General features: G+C 45.5%; 3 protein-coding genes across 3 annotated transcripts in view; 1 reads left to right on the top strand and 2 right to left on the bottom strand.

Annotated features, from left to right (window-relative positions):
• The window catches only part of LOC132026239 (olfactory receptor 10J3-like), a 148,117-nt gene that overhangs the window by 55,496 nt on the left and 66,243 nt on the right, over nt 1-26,378 (top strand).
• Nucleotides 600-1,556, bottom strand: LOC132026238 (olfactory receptor 10J1). The gene has a single exon (XM_059414146.1). It carries the CDS (start codon nt 1,527-1,529, stop codon nt 600-602), a length of 930 nt encoding a protein of 309 aa, XP_059270129.1. The 5' UTR covers nt 1,530-1,556.
• LOC132026237 (olfactory receptor 10J4) lies at nt 9,018-9,953 on the bottom strand. Its single transcript, XM_059414144.1, has one exon. The coding sequence runs from the start codon at nt 9,951-9,953 to the stop codon at nt 9,018-9,020; it is 936 nt and encodes a 311-aa protein (XP_059270127.1).

Genomic DNA, 26,378 nt, shown 5'->3' on the forward strand with positions numbered 1-26,378 from the left:
AGGATCTTTGAATGTGCCCTTAAGAGTGACAAGATCTGGAATTGTGAGACTCTCTAAGTAAACTGTCTATATAGTCAATCACCATCTTTAATAAGCAGTTTTGCAAGAAACCAAGATAAATTGAAGCAGCCAACGGAAGAAATATATTTTCTTCTGCTGTCCCATTCATAGGCCCCTCTCCCTATCCACATGGTCACTTTTACTTGACATATGATGTATGAACAGCTTCTAACAGGGCCCAGTTTGAGAAATCCTCTTGTTCTTAAGTGAGAAGGAATTGTAGGGAATAAGCTTACCATGGGTTCTGCTTTTCCTTTCTGTTGCCTTCATAAGAAACCAAAAGGTCAATGAAAAGTCCTGGGTCCACACTATTTCCTGAACTTTCTTCAGGCAATTCCTGTCCTACTTTGCCTATTTACCCACAAAACCAGGGATAATATTTTGTCCAAGGGCTTTAAAGTTTTCTGACTCACAGTTGGATGCTGCTTCTGTCCTGCTTTCTTGTGGGGCAGGTGTCTGGGAGTCCAGGGCACATGGCTCTACTCCTAATCCTGCTGAGAGTAGATGCTAAGAGCCTCAGGAGAATGTTTCCCATCTTGTCAGGAAGGATTCCTGCCCATGGCCCAGAGCAGAGCATCCTTGACCTCCTTGTTCCTCAGGGTGTACACCACAGGGTTCAGCAGGGGGGTGATGACCGTGTAGGTCACAGAGATCAGCTGATCTTGATCTCTGGTGTTCTCAGACTTGGGCTTGAGGTAGGCAATGGAGGCACAGCCATAGTGGACAATGACCACTGTGAGGTGGGAGGCGCAGGTGGCGAAGGCCTTCTTCCGGCCCTCGGCTGAGGCGATCTTGAGGATGCTGGAGATGATGAGGACGTAGGAGATGAAGACCAGCCCCATGGGTACAACGAGCACCAGGACACTGATGATCACAGTCAGGATCTCATTGATGGTAGTGTCAATGCAGGAGAGCTTCATCACTGGTCGGATGTCGCAGAAGAAGTGGGCGACCTTTGTGGCACAGAAGGGTAACCGGAACACAGATGTCACTTGTGTCGTGGCTACAACCAGCCCAATGCTGCAGGCACCCCCCACCAGCTGGAAACACTCTCTCTTGTTCATAATAACTGAGTATCTCAGGGGGTTGCAGATGGCCACATAGCGGTCATAGCCCATGGCTGTGAGCAGGAAGCAGTTAGTGATGCCAAAGGTTACAAAAAAGAACATCTGTGTGGCACAGCCTGCCCGTGAGATGGACTGGTTCATCCCCACAAGACTGGAGAGCATCCTTGGGAGAATGACCAAGGTGTACACAGTCTCTGAAGTAGACAGCATGCTCAGGAAGAAGTACATGGGTGTGTGGAGGTGACGGTCAGTTCGGATGATGGTCACGATGATGACGTTGCCTGCCAGGGTGAAGGCATACAGCACCAAGAACACGGCAAAAAGGGTGAGCCGGTGCTCGTGGAAGCTGGAAAACCCCTGGAAAATAAACTCCATGATGAGAGTATGGTTCTCTTTCTCCATAGAGTAGCCACTAAATCTGAAATGTGGAAGGACAGAAGGTACATAATTTCAGCAAGGCTGTTGAAGCAAATTGATTGAACTTGGTTCTCAGCTGCAAACCTGGGGATACATTTCCCAGTGCATTAAAGTTTATCTCTGGGTTTATTTAAAATGCTTTTTCTCTGTGGCCATCTATCACCATTTCCTATGCATCCCAGATTCCTTATTTATTTTTAGGCCATATTCCCACAGCATAACTACACACATTCCCACTTCACCCTACTTCTCTCCTTTGACATCTGGAATGCCCTTTCTCCTTTTCTCCTCTTATTTACATCTTTCCCTATTCCCCAAGGGCTGGCGCAGGCAGTCGGTACACCAACCCCTCTTGTGCTGTGATGTTCTCAGTGTACGTCGATGATCCTCTCCCCGCTGGGACCACACTGTCCGTGCACAAATGTGAAATTTCACACCTTCCACGTCTGCCTGTCTCACCAGCTCTGGGTTATGGATAAACTAGAGAATTGAAAACGACTTAAGGATTGACTGGAGACTTTTTTTTCCCCCCTTTCCAAGATTGACTCAGACCCTTGCTGATCCTTTAGGAGGTAGAAGCAAAGCCAACTCAGAAAGGGTCATCTTGTTTTCAAGGAGGAAAAGGCAGGTCTTCACCGACCACTGTCCTCTGCCCACTGCCTTCTACATGATGGAAGACCACTGACGATTTGCAGCCCTGGCTCACATTACATAGTAAACTCTGTTTCAGCTTTGCCTTCCTCAACTGAAAGGCAAATTTATAACTGCTACAACTTAGTAGGCATACACCTTCTCTGCAGAGGTAAACAGTTGGCACAGAACAGAAGACACAGCAAATTCATGCCTCTCATCTAAAGATAAAAGCAGACCCTGAATATGAAAAACAGAGTTAGACTAAAGATACATCATTATGTTGAAGGATGGGGCTCAGTCCAATTTATGTAATATTTCACATTTTTTGTCCCGTTAGACAGTAAGTTCCTGTAGGGTACTTAAATTATATTCTGATTTGCTTATGCATATTCAGAAAGACTCTTTACATAAAGTAAATCACATCAACGATGAAAGTTAGTAGGCATGGAGACCTCCTTCAAGTTTATAAAAATTTACTTTAAAGACATTGGCTACCAGCTGTTAATCATTTACACTAAAAATGCTAAGAGTAAGGCTGCAACGGAAGAAATCTCTGAGGAGAGAAAATCATTTGACACCAAAATATGTGGCTAAAGACACTGATCTTCTGTGAGGCATCTGGGCAGAAACTAGTCCGTGGGGTGGCATATGACCCCTGAGCCATAGCTCCTGAGTGTTCTAATGATGGACACGGGTGCTGCCAACAACTAATAACACTTCGTGTCCTGCTGTCCATGTGACGGTCCCACCGGAGGAAGACTTGGCCTGTTCCAAATACCAAGTAGGGTTTCTCCTGAGAACCTCTGGGCTAGGGTGACCTCTGAGCTCGCTGATGATGTCTGTCATAAGGCGGTAGGATGGTGCTCTGACCTGGCTAACATCCTCCACCCTTGGGAGCCTGTAATTCTTCCACAGAACTCAAGGGGAAGAAGACTGAGCACCACCTTAAAAGATGCTGAACAGAGCTGTTAAACCACAAAATTAAAGCCAGCCCATGGGCAATAAGCTCCTTTTCATTTCCTCTTCAGAAGAGCACTTACATCTGTCTGCTTAGCGCTGAGTCGCAACAGGCGCGCCAGTCTGCAGGCGGCCCCGGTGGGCAGGTGTGGGGATGAGCCTGGTGACCGAGAGCGAGGCCCATCCCAGGCGAGGCTGAGCGGGCAGCAGGCACACACGCTGTAGCGGGAATGGCAGGAGCTGGGGTGTTGCAGACATCACCGATGGCGCCTCTGTGGGAAGTCTTCACAGCCACAGAGATGCTCTCCCAGGAGCAGCCACCTGGGCTCCTGGGGCTCCTGCCCTGAAGATATCCCGAGAGCCCCAGGGCGGGGGTGGGGGAAGGATGCAGACAGGCCCCTGTGGGCCTCATTATGGGAGGGGCTCATTTATCCAGCCCCAGGGTTAGCGATCTGGGAACTTGGGGCAAGTTTTCGCTTCAGGTGAAAACAGCATTAGACAAAGCTGATTTATTTGGTTGAATTTTCCTTGTGGGACTCCGTAAGCCCATCGTGGTTTTTCACAGATGGGCCTTGGAAATCCATAGTTGACAGACAGAGGACATTCAAGCTTGGAGTCCTGGAGTCCTATCACTTTGTGTGTCAGGAAGCTTAGGTCCCTGCCCCTGCTCAGTTGAAGAATCTGGTTTTCTCTTTGGAATGAAGGTAGTCCGTCAGGCCGTGACTCTGCCGAGGGCAGTTCATGCTGCCTTTCTGCCCACCACGCCCCCGCCCCCCGTTTTTGGAAGTGGCAGTCAGTCTGTTTAGATCCAAGGACCCTCTCTTGGGGTCAGGAAACAGACCCCTGATTACTTTTTCTCTTTGCCCAGAATGTACTCTGTTCTCCATGTGGCAAACTTGTAGTCTTTTGAGACCTGATGCCAAATTTACCTTCCGCGAAGACTTTCTATGGGCTAACTTACCCCTTGCTTATTAGTATGGTTTTCCTTCAGTGTGTGCTTGTCTGTGTTGGTTCATTCTTCAAGTGCCAAGCACGGCCCAGCCCCAGGCTGGCTGCCAGGAACCTGGGGAATGAAGGCCAGGCTGCACCAACCTTCGGGAACTCCTGTAGTTTAGGTGACAGACAATGATAGAAAAATCCGGTGAATACTGTGTGGATGTGGAACCGGGAGGTGGTGGTCCTGGGTTAGACTCCGGCTGATCATGGAAAAAGTCCTGCAGCACAAGACCAGCTCAAGAGCTCTGGGAATATTTACATTTCGCCACTTCTAAGGGCCTCTCAAGTGCCTTAATGTACTCCTCCTGCTCAGGGGTTTCAAAGCTCCTTGCTAACTGGCCCTCAAGGATGGCTAGCTTTTACCACCAGCACTCTGCCCCTTCCTCCCACCTGTCTGCTGACCTTGCTTCCTTGTGGGATGGATGCAGCCACGGTGGGAGGGGTGTTTAGGGTTGATGAGAAGAGGTCGGCAGATGAGATAGGATGCCAATGGCACAGGTCAGGCCAGAGATCAATTGGGATTGATCTAGAAGGGTGGCAGTGGTCCAAGGAGGAGGGACAGATGGGAGAAACATTTGAAGTGACTCAGTAGGCCTTCTAAGGAGTGTGTGGATCAAGGGAGAGGAGCAGACCAATCATTTCATAAGCTGCTGTCTTCAGGGTCATTAGTGCCAACTTCCGGACATGCAACAGAACAGATAAGTTGACCAAAATGACCACTGTGAGTGGGCAGCCACTGGGTGTAATTGGTGGCCGTGGGATACCAACAGGGAGGGAGGAAAGCTGAACAAAATAGCTCAATGCTTCGTGATGCCTTTGCTTTGGGACAAACTGGGAAGAGTTTGGAAACGGGGCACTTGGGTACATGGTATAAAAATGTGGGACCTGGTGAAACAAGAGGTTGAGCTTCAGAGTCAAATAATACTTATTAAATATTTTAACAAATGTTTGCCTCTGTCCTTCAAATGACCTCTGAAATCTGAGGTATCAGAAGTTATGAGGAATGCACTCTACTGTCTATTGTAAACCCACTGGATGTTGGCGTGAGCCGGAAATGTGCATGTGGGGGTAACTGCAGAGAAAAAGCCGGGGGACAGCCAGGAACACCTGCTGTAAGCTCCCTCAGCTCTGCCGACTGTGTTATTTGGGGGCTAGATTCTGGAAGTTCTTACTGTGGCTCCTTCATGGCATTGACATTAATGTAGGATTAATTTAGTCTAGACCTACTAGTGATGCATTAGAATTGTCATGGAGTCAACAGATGAATGGATAAAGAAGATGTGGCATATACACAATGGAATACTATGCAGTCATCAAAAGAAATGAAATCTTGCCATTTGTGATGACGTGGATGGAATTAGAGGGTATAATGCTTAGCGAAATAAGTCAATCTGAGAAGGACAACTGTCATATGATCTCCCTGATATGAGGAAGTGGAGATGCAACGTGGGGGGTTTCGGGGGTAGGAAAAGAATCAATGAAACAAGATGGGATCGGGAGGGGGACAAACCATAAGAGACTCTTAATCTCAAAAAACCAAATTGAGGGTTTCCAGGGGGAGTGGGGCAGGAGAGGGTGGTTGGGTTATGGACTTTGGGGAAGGTATGTGCTATGGTGAGTGCTGTGAAGTGTATAAACCTGGCGATTCACAGACCTGTACCCCTGGAGCTAATAATACATTATATGTTTACTAAAAAATTAAATTATTAAAAAAAAAAAGAATTGTCATCGAGGTTTCAGAACACTGAGGAGGGCTTATCATAGTTTTAGCTGAGGTCAACGTTGTTCCTGAATGTCATATCCAGGCTGCTTAACAATATAACCGTTGACTGGGTGATTAACCAGCAGACCGTTAGGTCTTACCGTTCTGGAGGCTGAGAATCCCAGGTCAAGGTGCCAGAAGATTCAGTTTCTGGTGAGGGCTTGCTCTCCGGATTGCAGATAGATTGGTCTCTCTGTCTTCATATGGTAGATACAGAGAACTCTCTGGTGTCTCTTCTTAAGGGGCCCAGTCTTATCATGACCCCACCTTTATGACCTTATCCAAACCTAATTCCCAAAGTTTCCATCTCCAAATACCATCACACTGGGGATGGGGCATCAACCTATGAATTGGGGGGGACCCGATTCAGTCCATAGCCCTGATGTTATGCCTGTTCTCACACCCCGACCTTATCCTTCTCATCCACAGCTGGGGGCTCTAGTTTTGTACATTTGAAAACTTTTTAATTTTAAAATATTAATGGTTCTCCAGCTTTATAATAGTCAAATAATAGGGTTGTACTGTTTGAAGCTACAGATAGTTCTCTTTTTCAGAATTTGATTTTTACTTTATTTAGTAATTGGTGCTTTCAGATGGATTAGGGCACAAAAGTAGTCACACATGTTTTTATTAGTGTGTATCCAGCCTCCCCCTGAAGATCGCATCCCTGTATCCTGGGCCTCCCGGGCAACCAGGAGAGAAGTGGGAATGATACCATACATGGTTGACAGGCCAGCAAGTGGGCAGAGCACAGGAGAAGGGAGTGTGGGGTAGGAACTGAGAGGGGAGGGAAGTGGTTTTATTAACACATGGCAGGTATAGCCAGGAAGTGATTCTTGCAAGACCCTGGGAGAATAGGTTTTGTGTGCTGAACTATGGGATCAGAGATGACTGGGTGAGGGAAGATGGGGGGCGACCCATTGCAAAGTCCCTTCCAGGAAGAGGGAGCTCCTCCTGTGAATGAGAACTCAGTTGTCCAAGCTGGCTGCGTGTCCCTATTAGGTGACCTAGAAAGGAGTGCATGGTGGGGGTGGGCAGTAGAGGAGATGCTCACAGCTCAGTTGCTCCCATGAGCCAGGAAATGTTCTGCTCATAAGGTTTTCAATCCTCTCAAAACCTTGTAAGGTTGATCTTGCTGGCCCCAGTGTGCAGATAGGAAAAGCAGGCCAGTGAAGTTAAGTCACTTTCCTAGAACACATGCTTATAACTAGGCAGACCTAGGATCGGGACGTGTGCCCCCAAGCATGTGTACTCCATCTACGTGGTAGCTACGTGGCGGCCACAAGTATGTCCCCCTAGCCCATACTCCATGTATAATATACCGCCTAAGTCTCTTCTACGTCAGGTCATGAAGGAGGAGAAGTGGATGCGTGCTGGGTTAGCAATCTGATGGGCATGAGCTATCACCCCATCCCCCTCCAGAGGTCTTTGGCCCAACTTATAGTCTTTGCATCTTTAGGGCTGTGCTGAGTGGGGGGAAGGATGCACCAAGGTTTTCAAGGGAAGAGTCTATTACAATATGTAATTCCCAAACTTCCTGGCTGATTTCCAAGACCGAAGGATATTCTGGCAGGATGTGCACTGTGTGTAAATACACTGTGTATGGGGCTCCTTCAACAATTATTTTAAAGGAGAAGATCTGGTTAAAATCATCAGCATGAGCCCGTAATGCAACCACAGACTCTGGGGCCAGGCCACTTGTTCCAGGGTCCTGAGTCAGGACCTCTGACCTTGAGGAATTCACTTAAACTTTTCAGGCTTTAGGTTTCTCATCTGTAAAAGTAAGTTTAATGAAATACCTCCTAGATTAATGGTGAGGACTAAATGAATAAAGTGTTTAAATTACTGCTGGCTGTCTAGAATGCATTCAATAAACGTACAAAAGGACTGTCACGAGTGGGGACAAACAACATGAAAGTCATCTCATAATAAAAGGAAAAGGTAGAGGAGAGAGCTGTCTGCCGATGCCAGTTGTATTTTAGCTGCTCACAGCTGTGCTCTTTCTCTCCTTTTCTTCCTTCTTTTCCTAACTACTGGGCAGCTGCTCTGGACCAGGCACTGTGCTGGGTGCAGCAGCAGAGACATGACCCAAGCAACGGGTGCAGAGCCTGCACCTGCCCCGTGTGGGAGGCGAAGAGTGAATGCTCAGAACACTCAGAAAACGGAGTGAGGGAAGCAGGCGGGGTGGGTCAGAGCTCAGTCAGGATGTGGTCTGGGTCACAGGCTCCCTGCAGCCTGATACGACAGAAGACTCTAGATTAGTCCCACCTTGAGGCAAGATGGGTGGCCTTTTGTGCCTCCTGGGTGGGAGGGAGGTATGTGTCCCCCCTCCCCCGAGAGAGCCTCCTACCAGCCAGCGGTGATTGTTCAGAGTGGGGGTGGGGGGAGCTAGGAGTCCTGGGCACTCACGCATCCCCATTGGCTGGTGTGGGGGTGCCAGCCTATGGAGGGGACCTGGGTAGAGCAGCCGCAGAGTCTGTTAAATCACCCAGGTGTCCGGGGATGAGGGGGATGGACATGAAAGATGGGGGCTCTTTTTCTGCAACCCTCAACATCTGAGAAGTGGTTTTTATGGTTTTTGCTTGACACTTCTCAACCAGTTTGTCAACCGGCTATCAGAGCCTGTGTCTGGCGTAGCTGTCTAGGGTCCACGCAGGTAGGAGTAGGCACACGGTAGATGAATGGAGTGGATTTTTCCTTTATTGTCATATGAAATACAGCCTAGAAAGTGTTATGTGTAAATAATGGAGGACTTGTTATTTCAATGCTCCCAGTTTTCATGCTGAGGCCAAGTTCTGAGTCCATAAATTCCTCTGATGGATACTATATCTTCTTCCATTCTCACTACTAGCTCACTGTCCCTTATGCCAAGGGTAAGAGGAACAAGGTCTAACCTGATAGTTCAGCTCCTGAATAGTCTTTCTTACTTGGTTTTCATCAAGCCTGGTAAGCCCCTCTGTTGGTTTAGGGCATCCCTCCGTCTCTGAGTGATCTTTCCCTTCCTGGTTTTACCCTATCCCCCTCTTTCCCTGTTGCTGCCTGGACTGGGTACCTGGTGCCTCTTAGCTGACAAGCTCCCTCTCTGCGCCCCCTCAGCAAACTGTATTATGGAGGCTGACCAGCACCTAAGAGAAAGGCTTTTTGCCTAAAGCTCTGAGCAAGGCATCCTTGACCTCTTTGTTCCTCAGGCTGTATACAACAGGATTCAGTAGGGGGGTGATGACTGTGTAGGTCACGGAGATGAGTCTGTCCTGCAGGGAATTTTGGGATTTGGGTTTTAGGTAGATGAAGGAGGTGCAGCCATAGTGGACGATGACCACGGTGAGATGGGACGCGCAGGTGGCAAAAGCCTTCTTCCGGCCTTCAGCAGAGGCCATCTTGAGGATGGTGGAGACAATCAGGACGTAGGAGATGAAGATCAGCACCATGGGCAGAACAAGGACACACAGACTGATGAGCAAAGTGATAAATTCTTTGATGGTGGTGTCAGCACAAGCCAGCTTCATTAGGGGCCGGATGTCACAGAAGAAGTGGGAAATGACATTGGCATCACAGAAGGGCAGGCTGAACACAGAAGACACCTGGATGATGGCTGTGCTCAGACCAATGCTCCAGCATCCGCTTGCCAGCTGTATACAGGTCCTTTTGCCCATGACAACCGAGTACCGTAGGGGGTTGCAGATGGCCACGTAGCGGTCGTAGCCCATGGCCGTAAGCAGGAAGCAGTTGTTGATGCCGAAGGTGAGATAGAAGAAGAGCTGAGTGGCACAGTCTGGAATGGAGATGGCTTGTTGGGGGCTCAGGAGACTGGACAGCATCCGGGGGATGATGGCCACGGTGTAACAGGTCTCAGACATGGACAGGACGCTCAGGAAGAAGTACATGGGTGTGTGAAGTTGACGGTTGAGGCGGATAACCATCAAGATGATGGCATTGCTGGCAAGGGTCAACAGGTACAAGACTAGAAAGACCACAAAGAGGATGAGTCTGTGCTGCCACCCAAAAATGGAAAAGCCTTCAAAGGTGAAGTGTGTCACCACAGTGAAGTTGGGTCTTGGCATCAAGGGGAATCTGGGTCTGAAAGAGATGAAGTGGGAAGGTTGAACATCCAGGCTGGAAATGGGAGGCTCCAGGCTCCTCATCAGCCACGTGCAGGGACTCAAAACGGGTGTTGCTCCAGGATTCTGAATCTCTTTGTTCTCAGACACTGGCCAGCTTCTCCAGGTCTTCCCAAGTTCTCTGGGACCTGGCACTGGGGACAGATACAGGGGGCTGGGGATGAGAATAAATATGTACAGAGAGTGGTAGCAGTAGCTCACGTGCTTGGCTGGAGCAGATGTAGAGCAGAGAAGGCTCTAGAGTGAGTGCACAGCACTGGACGTCCACCTCAGCTCACTGCTTCAGTCCGGCAGTGACAGCACTTGCCAGAACCAGTTGTGAAGGGACCTGTGTAAGGCAAGAATTCAAGCCAGGGACAGATCGCCATTGGCGGCATGCTTCTGGGAGGGAGCAGGCCGGTCTGGCTCTGCTCACAGCACAGAGCTCGGCCTTCTTCCGGCTTCCACTCAAAATCCGATGCCTAGAAGAGGCAGTGAGAGGATACACTGCCTTCTTCCCTTGATGAGAGTCTTGTGGACCCAGGACATTCTGTGACCCAGAGCCTGCTTCCTTCCTATGTTCCCCAAATACCTCTGATTTTTTCAACATCTTTGTTGCCTTCTGTGTGAAGGGTCCTTCCTGCTTGTTTCCTAGTCTCTAAACACAGTAGAGCATCTGAAACATCCTAAAGGTTTGAAGTAGCAATAGCTAGAAGAAAACAGTGATAAAAAGAACAAAATATTTAAGTTTGTAGAAGTCTCTGGCTTTAACCCCAGTGTAAGTGCAGGGATGCTTTTCTTTGCTCATTTCATTTGTCTGCGTTTGTTCATCTATAAAATAGAATAATATATTCTCACAGTGTTACTATGGAGATCATATGAATTACTATGTGTGAAAAGCCCAGCATAGTTCTTGGTATGTGAGAAGCAAGCGGTACGTTAAGTACCCTGCTCTTTCATGCAGCCTCCCCTTCCCACTCTCTACTGGGTTCTCCTCAACTAGACCCCCCAAACACATACACTGTTTCTCATGTTCTTGAATGGCCCTTGTGATTGATTCCTCGAATCTCTATTGACTTAGAAGCCCAGGCCCCTCTTCCCACCTCCTGTCTGGTTCTAGATTCTGAAATCTGGGTGGGGCTGGAGCTGGTCTGGGGTCCACACACCCCCGTGAACAAATCCAAGCTCCCACAACTTCACATGTGACCTCATAAACCTTGGTCTCTTCAGGCTTCAGGGCCTTTCCCTGGAAGGAGAAGACAGTACCGATCTCCACGATGGAGAGCTGATGGACGAATTGTGTGAGAAGATGGCCAGAAGCTATTTACCAGAGGGCCCAGTGTACAGTAGACTATCAATAAATGGTCACCATTTGTAGAGATGAGCACAGATGCCAAAGTATGAATATTTTAGGTCATTGTATTATCTTCACTCCTCCCCTCCCAAGCCTGGCTCAAATTAGAAGGTGGTTGGTCTTCATCTAGAACATACACAATAGCTTGTGGGGTTGAGGGTCCTTCTCTAGATTTTGGAAGCCGCAGGGGGAGGAGGAGGTGGGAAGGCAGGAAATATGCCAGCAGGGGAGCGAGAGCCCTGGATGGGGAGGGTGTGGGTGTGGGCTGGGCTGGGTAAGCCATTCCCAGGGCAGCCACTCTGCAGACATGCCCGTCTCCTGGAGCTCCTGCCTGGGCTCCTGCATTCACAAAACACTGATGTGTGAGCCTGACCCTCACCTTCCTAGCCTCTGGTTGGTATCTGGGGCAAGAAATGGGAGGCAATGGTGGAGACTTCCATATTCAGGAAATAGGCTTTTTCTGGTATAAAGGGGACTCTTGGGTTTACTCCATCAGAGTCCAACGTCCCGTGGCTCGCCACCAGCCCTGTGTGCCAGGAGCATGACAGACAGTGAGGGCTGCGATGGCATGTTCCCAGTTCCCCTGGCTCACCCTGTGTGATGCCCTGAATGCTGTATTTTGGGGTCAGTGGACCAGTTAAGCCCTTTGAAAGTTCTGCCTGAGATTTTCCAGCAGGGCAGAGGAGTCCCCACCGAGTCAGACAAGAGTCCCCGCTCTACTGAGTCATGGGGGGTGACTTACATCTCTCCAGGCAGGGCTGAGACTTGCTCTAGCTTCAGAGGGTAACGCTTGAGAGTGTAGACCCACGATTGCCAGTGCCCGCTCTGTGGGGCAGACACAGCTTGCACAGATTCTTCTGAAGGGAGGCCCTGAAGATCTGAGAACTCACTGAGGTCTGCCGGTTAATTCTGCTTCTGATCGGTCCAACGTGGGAGAAGCAGAAAGCAGCACCAGGTTCCCCTGTGCCTTCCATAGCCCTGCCCCTTAAGTGTGGATTTTAGGCTGAGGGAGGACTGTGCTCCTGGCCTCTGGGGTCTCTCTCCCCGAAGTCACAGTGACTGTCCCCAGGGCAGCAATGGCAAGATCCAAATCTCCTGATGTCTGGGGATCTCATGAGACCGGAGCTCATCAGCCCGATCCCACAGACTGTGTGTGTGTGTGTGTGTGTGTGTGTGTGTGTGTGTGTGTGTGTAGGCAGCCTGATGTTCCCCAGGAGCAAAGCCTTTGCATCAGGATGCAGCCCTGCTCTGCTCAGTCGATGGGGAGGAGCCCTGGCCTCAGGATCCAGCTGTCTAAGGGAGCAGACAAACCACGCACACTCGGATCTCAAGGCCCTTCCATTTCCAATGTTCTGGAGCTGTGACTCATTCACTCCTAGATGCTCTCAACAAGAACTCACGGAGCACATCCCACGTGCCAGGTGCAGGGAGCGGAGCAGAGCCCACGGCCACGGCGGCTGTACCCGGTGCCAGCTGCGTGGCTCTGCATGTCCCCCTCCAGGCCATCACTGTGTGTTACAGGGACATCGGAGACCCTCATTCTGAGGAAGAGGACAAAGGAAGCCTGACTGGAGTCATTCCTGCCTCTCCCACGTCTCCCCCTACATTTGTGCAAGCAGCAGACCCAGCCTTGTCTGTCTTTCCTGCCGTGAGCCCCAGACAGGCTTTCCCACAGGCAAATCAGACCCCAGATCTGTCAGCTTCCCTGGGACTCGCGCTCCTGGGTGTTCCCTAGTTCTGGTGCCAGGTTCATGCCCTTCTCTTGGACACCTGTCAAAGTGGGAGAGCCTCCCTTTCTAAGAAGCAGCAGACTGAGGCATGAGTACTTGAAAGTAGGGCAGTCCATTAGCCTCTCATGTCTCATGACTCGGGAGAACCCGGAAACACTTGGCCTCCTAAGCCATGAAGCCGAGAGAGCCCCACAGCGGAGAGAGACACATACGGACTGTGTTAACCAATGCAGGGGGCCCAGAACACAGCCCCGTGGGACCGTGGATACCGTCTGCAGCGGGCGTGGGGGAGGGGGAGGGCGGGCAGCAGGTGTTACCAAGACCTGAAAACCATGGGTTAATCTTGGGGTTTGAAACCTATGAGAAAAGAGGAAACCCTGATGGATTGAAATTACAAACTGGAAAATGAGTACATTTTTAGAAAATGTAAGATTCTTAGTGTATGTTTATCTGACATAAGATCAGTTTAGATGTAAAAAGACTGTGAGAAATCTGGAGTGGATGGAGGCTTTTTTCTGAGAAGGGAGAAAATACATTGATTACATCATCTGTCTATTTTGGCAGTTTTGTCTTTTCCGTTCTGACTTTTTATATCTCCTCCTGTTGCACCCAGCGACGGGCTATGATACTGTATCGAAAACTAGCCGTTCCGGGGGGCACTTTTCCTTTTTTTTTTCAGATTTTAATGAAGATGCTTCTCCTGGGGCAGCTGGGTAGGGCAGCTGGTTAAGCGTCCAGCCCTGGGTTTCCTCTCAGGTTGTGATCTCTGGTCCTGAGATGGAGCCCATCAGGCTCCGCACCCTGCAGGGAGTCGGCTTGAGATTCTCTCTCCACCTCTGCCCCTCCCTGCCACACCCCTGTGCGCTCGCCCTCTCTCTCAGATCTTCCACGTGCTTCTCATGCTTCCGTCCCCATGAAAGGGGCTGCTGAGCTGTACCTGCCTGACCGATTCCCTCTGTCAGATGAAGGAGGGTCCGTCTATTCCCCAGTCCGTCTGCAGCTTTATCCCAAGGCCTCTCCTGAATTTTCAGCTGGTTCCTTTTCTAGATCCATGGATGCAGTGGATACAGTTGTATACTTTTTCTCTTTAATTGGTTAGGGTGGTGAATTACATTAATAGATTTTTCTAATGTTGATTCATTCATTTTTAAGGAAAACCCTTAGTCAAAAAGACCAAGATCAGTATACACTACTGAATTCAATTAGCTATTTTTTCATCTACCCGTTATTTGCCAATAATTATCTCTTAAATATCTTTCTCTTCTTTGCCTATTTTTGGTAACAAACATTTGCAATTAGCAATGTTTTTCAGTGCTGGGGAAATTTCACGCCTTGTCTAAGCTTTGAACCTGGTATCTTTTCTTGTTTGTTTTTTTGAAAGAGTAGTTTTTTTTTTTCCCCACTTCTTTTCCATTTTTGTGGGGTTATTATTCTGATAAATTTTTTATTCTGAATTTTAAAAAAATGACATTTCTGTTGTTTCATGTTTACTTTGGTATTTAAATTCTACTTAGTTATTATTTGTTTCTACTTCCTTTGGGTTTATTTTGTTCTTTTCCAAGCTTTCTGGATTAGAATCTTTTACTTATCTTCCCTCTTATGCTAAATACACAAAGCTATAAATTTCTGAGAACTGCTCTGAATAGCACTCATTACTTTGATATGTAATGTTTCTGTTTTAAGTTGTAATACTGTGTATTTTAAAAATTTTTGTTTTTGTATCTTCTTTTTTTTTTTTTATTATCTTAGTCACCATACAGCCCATCATTAGTTTTTGATGTAATGTTCCATGATTCATTGTTTGCACAGAACACCTAGTGTTCTGTGCAACATGTGCCCTCCTTAATACACATCACTGGGCTCACCCATCCCCACACCCTCCCCCCAAACCCACAGTTTGTTTCTCAGAGTCCATAGTCTCTCACGGTTCATCTCCTCTTCTGATTCCCTCCCTCCATTTGTCCCTTCCTTCTCCTAATGTCCTCTATGCTATTTCTTATGCTCCACAAATAAGTGAAATCATATGATAATTGACTTCCTCTGCTTGACTTATTTCACTCAGCACAGTCTCCTCCAGTTCTATCCCTATCAATGCAAATGGTGGGGATTCATCCTTTCTGATGGCTAAGTAATATTCCATTGTATATATGGACCACATCTTCTTTATCCATTCATCTGTTGAAGGCATCTTGGGTCCTTCCACAGTTTGACTATTGTGGACATTGTTGCTATGAACACCTGGGTACAGATGGCCCTTCTTTTCACTACTTCTGTATCTTTGGGGTAAATACCCAGTAGTGCAGTTGTCAGGTTATAGGGTAGCTCTATTTTTAGTTTTTGAGAAACTTCCATACTGTTTTCCAAGTGGCTGCACCAACTTGCATTCCCACCAACAGTGTGAGAGGGTTCCCCTTTCTCCACATCCTCTCCAACATTTGTTGTTTCCTGTATTGTTAAGTTTTGCCATTCTGACAGGTGTAAGGTGGCATCTCAGTGTTGTTTTGATTTGAATTTCCTGATGGCTAATGATGATGAACATTGTTTCATCTCTCTGTTAGCCATTTGTATGCAAGAAAAAATATCCAATGGAAAAAAGTCTCTTCAATAGATGGTGCTGGGAAAGTTGGAGAGTTACATCTTCTTTAACTCCTTTTACTTAGAGGTCTGTGAACAGAATAAGCATGAGGCAAGAGTCCAGGGTCTACACCCTGGAGTCACGGAGCTGGGTTTCTGTCTCTCCATGACTTTGGAGGAGTTGTTCCTTCTCTCCTTGTTTCTACTGCCTCGTTCATAAGATCTGGGAGGAGATAGTACTTCCTCAAGCAGCTGTTGTAAAGATTGGATGAGTAAATATTTGAGTAAATATTTGGCTGGCATGAAAGTGTTTATGAAGTAAATATTCCCATCTATGAGGAGGAGTAATTAAGGGTTTGGCTACCTTTTTAGGATGGGGCTTGATTTCTTAATGCATTGTGGTCGATGAAAATTATTTATATAATACCAATAGTTCAGAATTTGTTGAAGCATTCTTTAGGGTCAGAAGAGTGGCCATGCTTGGTAAGAAGGTTAGGCTTTAGACCAGGTTTTTTGTTGTCCTTCTACTGTTTTTAGCCCTCTTGACCCATTGAATGTTTTATTAGTTTCTGAGAGAACTGTGTGACAATCTCCTGTTACTGGGTATTAAATTTCTTCCAGTAGTTTTATCAATTTTTGCATAATACAATTTGAAGCAAGGCTGTTAGGACTTTATAAGCTCATGAATGGAATAATTTCCTGGTGAATTATTTTCCTTATCAATAGTCTAGGTCCTGGGCTGGTTTTCAGTTGGTATACAATTTTTGTCTGATGTTAGTAATATTATATCAACTTTTTTGGTCAACATTTTCCTGTATCCCATTTCAACCTCTTCATTTTCAACCTATATCATTTTATTTTCATAGTGTAGTGTCAGATTATTAAAATTCAGTCTGAGAGACTTTTCGTTTCAATTGATTAACTTAATCCACTCACATCTTTTATAATTAGAGAAATTGCTGGGTATTACTGTCACCCTCCATTTTCCATTTACTACAATTTCTTACTCTGTTTGTTTCCTCGCCAGGCTTTTGTTTGACTGACTCATTTCTGGTTTTATATATATACCATTTCTAGTCATCCAAAAGTCAAACTGAATTTTTACAATTGAATTTAGTTTTTATAAATAATCCAAATGCAGAATTCAAAATACAAAATGATACTGCATTATTAAAACAGTTGTCTATCTACCCATGATTCCTGGTTCTTAGAAGTCAGCTCTTCTGCCTCCTCCTCTTGGTATTCTCGTGTTTCTATTCTATGTAAAATGCCTGTAGTGATACATCATTCCTAGATTTTAGGCATCCCCTCTTGTCTTCCCAGCTCACTTACAATACTGTGTACACATGAACACAAATATGCCCACATACTTCTCCTCTTGTCATCCTCCCACTAAAGATGAAATCTGTTTTCAGAACGTACGTCATTATAATATGCAAATATTATTCTGAGCCCTGTAGCATACTGTACGTCTGTCTCTTCCAGGGCGACTTTTGTTTTCTCACTGGATTTTGGTAATTGAACCTTTCAGTTGTCAGTTCTGAGGAATCTTTAATTACTCCATCCTCACCTTTTTCTTTTCACCAGAGCAGTAAGACCTTTTTCCAGAACTAGTTACATACAATCAGACATAACTAGTCTTTTCTGTTGGTCTTTCTGGATGGATGGATGTCCATCTCTGTTTGGCTTGCTAGGTAGCTTCTTTTTGTCTCAGACCACTGTTCTGTGGTCCTCTTTCCTTCAGCTCATCTGGCCTGAGGTGTTTGTGGGACTACACTAGGGCTCTAACCCTGGAATTTTCTTTCATCAGTGTTCTCTCCCCCACACCAACCTCCTGCTTTATTAAAGTAAAATCAACATTAGAAACTGTGTATGTCTAAGGTATAGAATGGGATGATTGGATAATATCTTGTGAAAGGATTGCCACAACCAAGCTAGGTAACACATCCACCACCGTGTGTGTGTGTGTATGTGTGTGTGTCTGTGTTGGGTGAGAACACTTAAGATCGCTTCTAGCAAATTTCAGGTGTACAATACAGCATTATTCGCTGCAGTCTCCGTGCTGCACAGTCAATCCCTAAAACTTATTTTATGATTGAAAGTTTGGACCTTTTGACCAACATCTGTCCAGCTCCCCAACCCCTAGCAACACTGTTCTACTCTGTTCCTGTCACCTTAACTTTTTAAAATTCCAGATATAATTGAGATCATATAGAGATCATACAGTATTTCTTTTTCTGTGTTTGGCTTATTTCACCTACTGTAATGTTCCCCAGGCCATTCATGTTGTTGCAAAGGTCAGCATTTCCTCCTTTTTTTATGGCTGGATAATTTGAGAATATATGTGTATGTGTGTAAGCACGAATGTGTGTGCGTTCACACCTGTAGTCTCCCACATCCTCTTTATCTATTTGTCTGTTGAAGGACACTTGTGTTGTTTCCATATCCTGGCGGTTGTGAGTCATGCAGTGGTGAACAGGGGAGGGCAGCTCTCTCTCTGTAGAACACCCACTGTGCAAATTCTGGAAGAACATATTTAGAGAATTAAGAGAATTGGAATAAAGCCACTGTCAAGAGCTATGAAAGGTCTGAGATTTAACTTACTTGCAAGCTGGCAAGTTATCCTGATACCGTGTCACAGAGGCAGGCAGAAGACACAGATTGCCAGGTCTGAGACAAAAGACCTCATTCCTCACAGCCAGAGTATTGGCATGGGCACTGGTTCTTCGAGCTCTGGTTCTCACACAGGAGCAGAAAGAGGGCCAGGAGATACTTGAACGTGCAATGAGTTGCATTAGAAAAGTGGAACTCTTGAGATTGGGGAACCAGAATCTGCTCTAATGGGCAGTAAGCGTGCCTGCCCTACTCTCCAGAGGGATACGGCAGCATCTAGAAGGGAAGGAGGAAGTCATGTGGGACGGCAGGAGGGGGTAGGTGTGGGCGTCTGGAACGAAGTGCAGGTGCACAGGGCCTCGCCCATGAGGGAAGAGCGGCATGGATTTTGTGTGGGTAACGTATTCTTGAGAGCCTAGTTGAACCATTTGCTGTAAAAATAAAAACAATAATCTGGCTCGCTAATATTTGAGCCATTAAAATAGCAAAGAATCTTTATTATGTTTAGATTAGAGGCAGGTAATAAAGGTCAGGATAAACGGTTATCTATCTTGATAGAAATGTATGTATTTGAAAATATGAAGACAAGAAGTCAATGAGAATAAATGACAGAAATTTCTTTGCAGCTGGCAGAAGAAGGAATAAGAAAATGTAAAATAATACATTTTAAAAAGAGAGCAGAGAGTATGATTAACGCATAAAGTTCTCTGAGCTATTAATTTAAAAGAAAGTAGAATTGAAACCACTGTGGGCAATTTCTAAGTATATAGGCTTGAAAGATTTAAAACAAAAACAAAAACAAAAACCTCAAAACTGGGTGTGATCAGCGAGCAGCACAAACCAAAGATCCCACACACACCTTCGGTTCTTTTTCATGCCAGTGGGTGACCCCATCCACACCACGGGAGAAGAGCCAGGAAATGCCTCAAGAGGGTGGCAGGGGCTCCCGTGCACAGGTAGCGTGATAAGACTGAGGTCTGCGGTGGCAGAAGCAGAGAAGGGGTGTGATCCGGGCCTGTCTAGTAAGAGCGGTGTGAACAGAGCTAATGCAGGCTCATTCAGCTCTCCCAATAGTAGAAAGTGCATCATGACCTATTTGGTTCGAATTCAACCTTTGTATTTTGGAAAATCCCAAACACAGGCACTCTTCAACCCCAAAGTCTCAGCTCGGTTTCTCTTCCTTACAGTTGGCACCAAGGATTCAGCCTCCTGAAAGCTGCTACAAACCACATGGCCCTAGACCCATTCAGAACCACTCTTTCATGGCCGACCTTTTTAAAGGTCTTACTGTGTCCATCGTTTTTCTTACTGGCTTATGCTTTAACCTATTTGAGCCTTATGGTATTCCGACCTTAGTACTCAAGTGACCCCTTGTACAGATGAGGGCAGTGTGTTATGGAGATGACTGGACCCTGCCCAAGGTGAAATAAGATTCAGTGGTAGAATCTTCTGGCTCTAGAACCTTTCCTTAACCACTGATTTTTAGTGATTGTCTTGCTGCTTCATCAGAATCTTTCTAAATGCAGATCCCTCTAACTAGATGCCCTCTATGAGGCACACATTGGTCACCTTTCCCTTACTTGTTTGGATAATGTCTTTTCTAGTGGGTTGAGACCCTCGGTCTGGTTTGGTGCCCTGGTCTTCTGCTTCTTTAGCCTCCATTACTCATTCCCATCAGAGTCCCCACTATTCTACACTGCCATTCCCATTTATTTTTCTCTCCTAATGGTGTTTTGAGTTCCTGACCATCAGAAGCTCTAATTTATTATTCATTCAGTAAATGTTTACAGAGAAAGTAGTATGGACTAGCCATTGCATCCATAGATCCTGTCACATGTTGGGGGACAAGAAGACGCTCAAATAAATAAATGCTCTTTTTTGGGATTCCTCTCCCCTTAAAATCAATTGCGAATTTTATTGCTAATCTCACAGAGAAAGACGGGAGTTGAATACATAGCCACATTGAATGAGTTATAGAATTGATTGTATATACAAGCTTCCTGTGAATATTGCATTTTCTCTTTGGATTCCTGTCCTCGCTCTAAAATCATTGGCAGTTTTCCTGGGTAAGCACTGGGTATTTCATGTCTCTACTGGTGGGAAGCCTCAAGCCTTATTTGTACTTAGTTTACTTAGATAGCATTTACTAGGTGCCACGTCTTTTCTAAACACTCTACATATATTAACTACTTTGATCCTCACAAGTCTGACGACGTCGCTGTCATTAAGCCCACCTCAGAGACAAACCGAGACAGAAGCGACTTGCCTGTGGGGATGTTGCTAGAAGGAACAGGATTCAGTCCCCGGCAGTGAAGCTCCAGATTGAAGCTTTCCATCACGGAGATCTCTTGCCTCTCACTACACTCTTTCCTCTTTGAGACCTACTGACGAGAAATTGCATGTTGACACCTTCTTTGTGAGAGATCACTTGCCGAGAAACTTTATAGAGAGAATTGCGATGGTCTGTCGAAATTTAGGATGCTCCTAGCCTTTGACTTTGCATTTCACTTTCTTGTGTTCACTTAAGTATGAAATGACATATTTATAGTTGTCTGTTATAGAATTGTTTATAACGGCAAGAGCTGGAAAAAAAAATGTCAGCAGTAAGCTGAGTTAATAATGACCTATCTATAAAATGGAAAATTATGTCACCATAAAAAGAAACTCAGATGAATCTTTAAGTACTCTGTGGAAAGGCACCCAACATGATATTAAATGTAGTAGGGAAGGTATGAATGTGCGTATGAGCCCATGTAAGCTTGTGTATTAGCCTGTAATTGAAGGCCTGTCTGCAGAAATATATACTGTGTCTTGCCTAGACAGGATGGGGGAAGGAGGGTGTGTGCTTCCTGACTGTGGTTACGTGACTCTGCTATGCGTTGGTTTTCAGTAGTACAACTTTACTGTTCTTCATTAGCATGCATGACTATTCCAAACAGTCCTTGCCTAGGAAGACAAAAGTTGTGAGCTATATTGTTCTTCTTATGAACATTCACAAGAAAAAACTCAGGTTGGAGACCATGAAACTCTTCAGCTTTTTAATAGCTTTTAAATGACTGTTAACTCTCTAAGGCACAGGAAATACCTCCCTCAAAAGTCTCACTTGGTTGAGCCTACAAATCCTAAAGTGTTATACCATGGTACTCACCCAGTCCTAATTAAAACCCCTGAATTGAAAACCTGATCATATACCTCACCCCAAAACATCAGGAATAGCCTTACTTTTCACTCCCCTCTAGTAGATACTAGTACTCTGTCAAGGTCATACTCTCCTTTATCAAGATAGGAATAAAGTCGGCTTTGTTTATCAGCAGGCTATTTTGATGGTATTTTCAGAGTCAGCATTCTAAAAGGGACAGGAAGGAGGTTGAAGGCAGACTAATTTTTATTTATTTTTTAAAAAGTTTTAATTTATTTTTAAATTTCTTTTTAGTGTTCCAGAATTCATTGTTTATGCACCACACTGAGTGCTCCATGCAACACATGCCCTCCATAATTCCCACCACCAGGCTCCTCCAACCTCCCACCCCCGCCCCTTCAAAACCCTCAGTTTGTTTCTCAGAGTCCACAGTCTCTCATGCTTCATCTCTCCCTCCAGCTTTCCCCAACTCCCTTCTCCTCTCCAGCTCCCAATGTCCTCCATGTTATTCCTTATGCTCCACAAGTAAGTGAAACCATATGATAACTGACTCTCTCTGCTTGACTTATTTCACTCCGCATAATCTCTTCCAGTCCTGTCCATGTTGATACAAAAGTTGGGTATTCATCCTTTCTGATGGAGGCATCATACTCCGTAGTGTATATGGACCACATCTTCCTTATCCATTCGTCTGTTGAAGGACATCTTGGTTCTTTCCACAGTTTGGTTACTGTGGCCATTGCTGCTATGAACATTGGGGTACAGATGGCCCTTCTTTTCACTACATCTGTATCTTTGGGGTAAATACCCAGTAGTGCAACTGCAGGGTCATAGGGAAGCTCAATTTTTAATTTCTTAAGGAATCTCCACACTGTTTTCCAAAGGGGCTGCACCAACTTGCATTCTTAATATTTAACTAGAGCCTGTTTTCGTTTTTGTAGTGTTGTGTGATTACCTATTCACCAAAAACCGTTGGAGGAAGGGATGAATGAGTACTAAGGTGCTCAGTAGAAGACTTCAGGAAAGAATGTAAAAAACCCAGATGTAAGTCAGTTGTCATTCCAATTTGTAGAGTCAGAGAAGGAGCAACCAACTGAGAAAAAGCCTCTGTAATCAAACGAGTTAAGAAACAGAATTCTTTAAATTTCTTAGATAAAAGCAGGGTCATTTGTAGAAGAAAGGGGAAGAGGAGAGGTGCCTTTTATGTTTGCACATGTGATTCAGTTCCATGAATTCTAGAGCAGCTGGGCGCGAGATGCACGTGAACTTTAATGCCTCTGGATTAAGCTCATTGTTCCTAGAAAAGTAAAGTCTGTCTTTGGAAAGGAGGAGAGGCTCCAGCTCTTCCAGTCCAGCGTGACGGGGTAGAGCCGCCTTGCCACACTGGTGTACCGTTGCCACCTCAGTAAATCCAGTGGTCTGGACCCCATCTGGAGAGGGAGGGAGTTCAGGAGAGAAGGTGTAGAGGGGAGCCGGAGATGGAACAGGAAACCCAGCACACTGTCACCTTCTCCAAAGACATTTGTTCATGTCTTCCTCCTTCAGTGTCTCTGTGGCCAATCTGCCTCCCGAAATGTGATGAGAAATGTTGATCTATGCATCTGAGAGGCCTCCCTTGCCCTCTCCCCAAGGAAGGGTAAATACAAAGACAGCTCGTGTAGAAACATTACAAACTGTTGATAGACAAAGACAAGGAAAAATCATGAAATCAGCAAGAAATAAATGACTCCTCACACACAAGGGAACTGATCAGTTAATGGGATGACACGTTTTAAATGGCTGGAGAAAAAGAAAACAGTTATCACTTCTTGCTCCTTTGCAAGCATTGTTTTAAAAGACATGTTTCGGTACCTAAACAGAAATGTGGCTTCGGGGAAGGGGGAAAGAGATGGGAACAAATGGGACCCTGGGTTGTCTGTTGGAAGGGGGATCCCAGCTGCCTCTTCAGTACAGCCGGCAGCTTTCCGAGAGGAAGCCCCAAGGGCCTGAGATTAAGAATTCCATATTTGGCAAAACTACCATTCAAAAATGACGGTGAAAGAGACTCTGGGTGTGGTGCATCAACAGTGAATCTTGGAACACTGGGAAAAAAAGAAAAAAAGACACATTCCCAGGAAATCAAAGCCCTGAGAGTGATTGTTGCCGGCAAACCTGCCTTACAAGGGTGGAAGGAGGCTCTCCAGGCTGAAAGGGAGGGATGCTGGACAGCACCTCTGGGTTCTGCTGGGATGAGGGCACCAGTAATAGGAATTACAGAAAGCGCTCTACAGATATATGGTTTTGTTTAGAAACATTTTGATACCAAAAGTGATCATCTATTTCTGCTTTTCCAACGATGAAAACATTACACACTAACAGATCACAAAATAACATGTGGTCTCTTGAGAATTTTGAGTTTTTCCTCTACCATTGGTACCTGGATAATTAAAGGAAGCACCTTTTCTAAACGTACTTTGGCTCCTCTTGTCTTTCCACCTTCCTGTTGCCCTGTTCTGTCACCAGAAGCTGTTCATTTCGATCTGTGTCTTTTCTGCCAGTCGTACAGCATTTTCAGCCATGAGCTCTGTCGTCAATCTCGTGCACGAGGGACCTGTTGCTTCACCACAACGCCTGAGCCTTGCGTGGCTTTTTCCAGCCAGCAGAGATCATATGAATCCTATAAAACAGGCCAAATCCTGTGACCCTGTTGACATGGCCAGAGTCTGGTATCACTCTCATCTTGTTAAAAATCTTTCCCCAGTTTTCTGCTCTCGACAGAGTCCTAGACACATGGAGATAGACATGTGAGTGAAGGCAATTTGATTGGAATTGGTAAAAAGTATCCACTGAAGAAAACTTGGAGCTTACCCCCACTCATCCCTAGAAGTTCTATCTGAACGATATATTACAACTGTAATCAGTTTTTTTTTTTAAAGACTTTGTTTTTTAATTTTTTTGTTTGGTAGTATTCTTTTAATTTTAATTTATTTATTTTCAGCATAACAGTTTTTAAATTTTTTATTAAAGATTTTTTATTTATTTATTTGACTGACAGAGATCACAAGTAGGCAGAGAGAGAGGAGGAAGCAGGTTCCCTGCTTGAGCAGAGAGCCCGATGCGGGGCTCGATCCCAGGACCCTGGGATCATGACCTGAGCAGAAGGCAGAGGCTTTAACCCACTGAGCCATCCAGGCGCCCCTGTTTTTTAATTTTTTAACTTTAATTTTTTTTATTGACATATAACATATTTGTTTCAGGGGTACAGGTCTTGCACTTTTGTCTTTTTAGAGATGATTTAGGTTGGCAGCAAACTTGAGAGGAAGGCACAGCATAGTCCGCGCACCCTTTGTTCCCACGCAGGTGCACGTGCCTCATTACCTGTATCCGCCTCAGAACTGGTACGTCTGTCACAACTGATGAACCTGCATTAACATGGCATCACCCACAGTCCCCAGGTCATGTCCGGGTTCAGCCTTGGTACTGGGCGTTGTGTAGGTTTGGATGAATGTAAAATGATGCATGTCTGATAGATTATACAGATACTGTCCCTACCCTGAAAACCCTCTGTGCTCTGCCCGCTCTTCCCTCTCTCCTTCTCAACCCTGGTCATCACTGATCTTTTTACTGTCTCTGTAGTTTTGCCAGTTCCAGAATATTACGTCCTCAGAATCATGCAATGTGTAGCCCTTAGAGTCACTGCTTTCACTGCATAACATGCATTTAAGTTTCTCCCGTGTCTTTCGCTGCATAATATGGATTTAAGTTTCTCCCGTGTCTCTTCATGGCTTGAGAGCTTGTTGTTAGTATTCAACAATGCTCCATTATCTGAATAGACCACAGTTTCTTTCACCATTCCCCTAGTGAAGACAGCTTGGCTGTGTCACCGTCTCGACAATTGTCAGGAAAGCTGTTATAAACGTGCACACGCCGGTTTTGTGTGAACAGAGCTTCCAGGTTCTTTGGGTAAATACAAAGGAGTGCGGTTGCTGGATCGTATGGTGAGAGCGTGTTTCATTTTGTAGGAAACTGCTCACTGCCTTCCCACCTGGCCGCACCATTTTGCACTGCCAGCAGCCACGAGTGAGTGTTCCTCTTGCCTCACATCCTCCCCAGCGTTGGATGCCCTAGGAGTCTGGATTTTGGTCATTCGGGTAGGTAGTGGTGTCATGTTTTAATTTGCGTTTCTCTGATAACATATGTGGAGCACCTTTTCATAGGATCATTTGCCACCTATATATCAACACCATTAAGGTCTGCTAAGGTCTTTGATCAATTTTGTTTTAATTTCTAATTTTTTATTAACATATAATGTATTATTAACCCCAGGGGTACAGGTCTGTGAATCGCCAGGTTTACACACTTCACAGCACTCACCATAGCACATACCCTCCCCAAAGTCCATAACCCACCACCCTTTCCTACCTCCCTCCCCCCCGGGCAACTCTCAGTTTGTTTTTTTTGTTTTGTTTTGTTTTGTTTTTTTAATTTTTTATTTTTTATAAACATATATTTTTATCCCCAGGGGTACAGGTCTGTGAATCACCAGGTTTACACACTTCACATTGAGATTAAGAGTCTCTTATGGTTTGTCTCCCTCCCGATCCCATCTTGTTTCATTTTTTCCTTCCTTATCCTCCAAACCCCCAGCTTTGCCTCTCAACTACCTCATATCAGGGAGATCATATGATAATTGTCTTTCTCTGATTGACTTATTTCACTCAGCATAATGCCCTCTAGTTCCATCCATGTCATCACAAATGGCAAGATTTCATTTCTTTTGATGGTGGCATCGTATGGTCATTGATCCATTTTTTTTTTTTTTTAAATCAGATTGTTTTCTCATTGTTGAGTGAGAAACTTGTTCGTTTATTTTGGATAAATGAGATGTGTCTTAGGTGAGCATTTTCTCCCAATCTGTGGCTTGTGTTTTTCTTCTCTCGCCATCTCTCACAGAGCAGAGGTTTTTATCTGTTACCGATGGTGCCCTTGATGTTGTATCA

The sequence above is a fragment of the Mustela nigripes genome, chromosome 10 (genome assembly GCF_022355385.1).
Source record: "Mustela nigripes isolate SB6536 chromosome 10, MUSNIG.SB6536, whole genome shotgun sequence".
NCBI classification, from domain to species: domain Eukaryota; kingdom Metazoa; phylum Chordata; class Mammalia; order Carnivora; family Mustelidae; genus Mustela; species Mustela nigripes.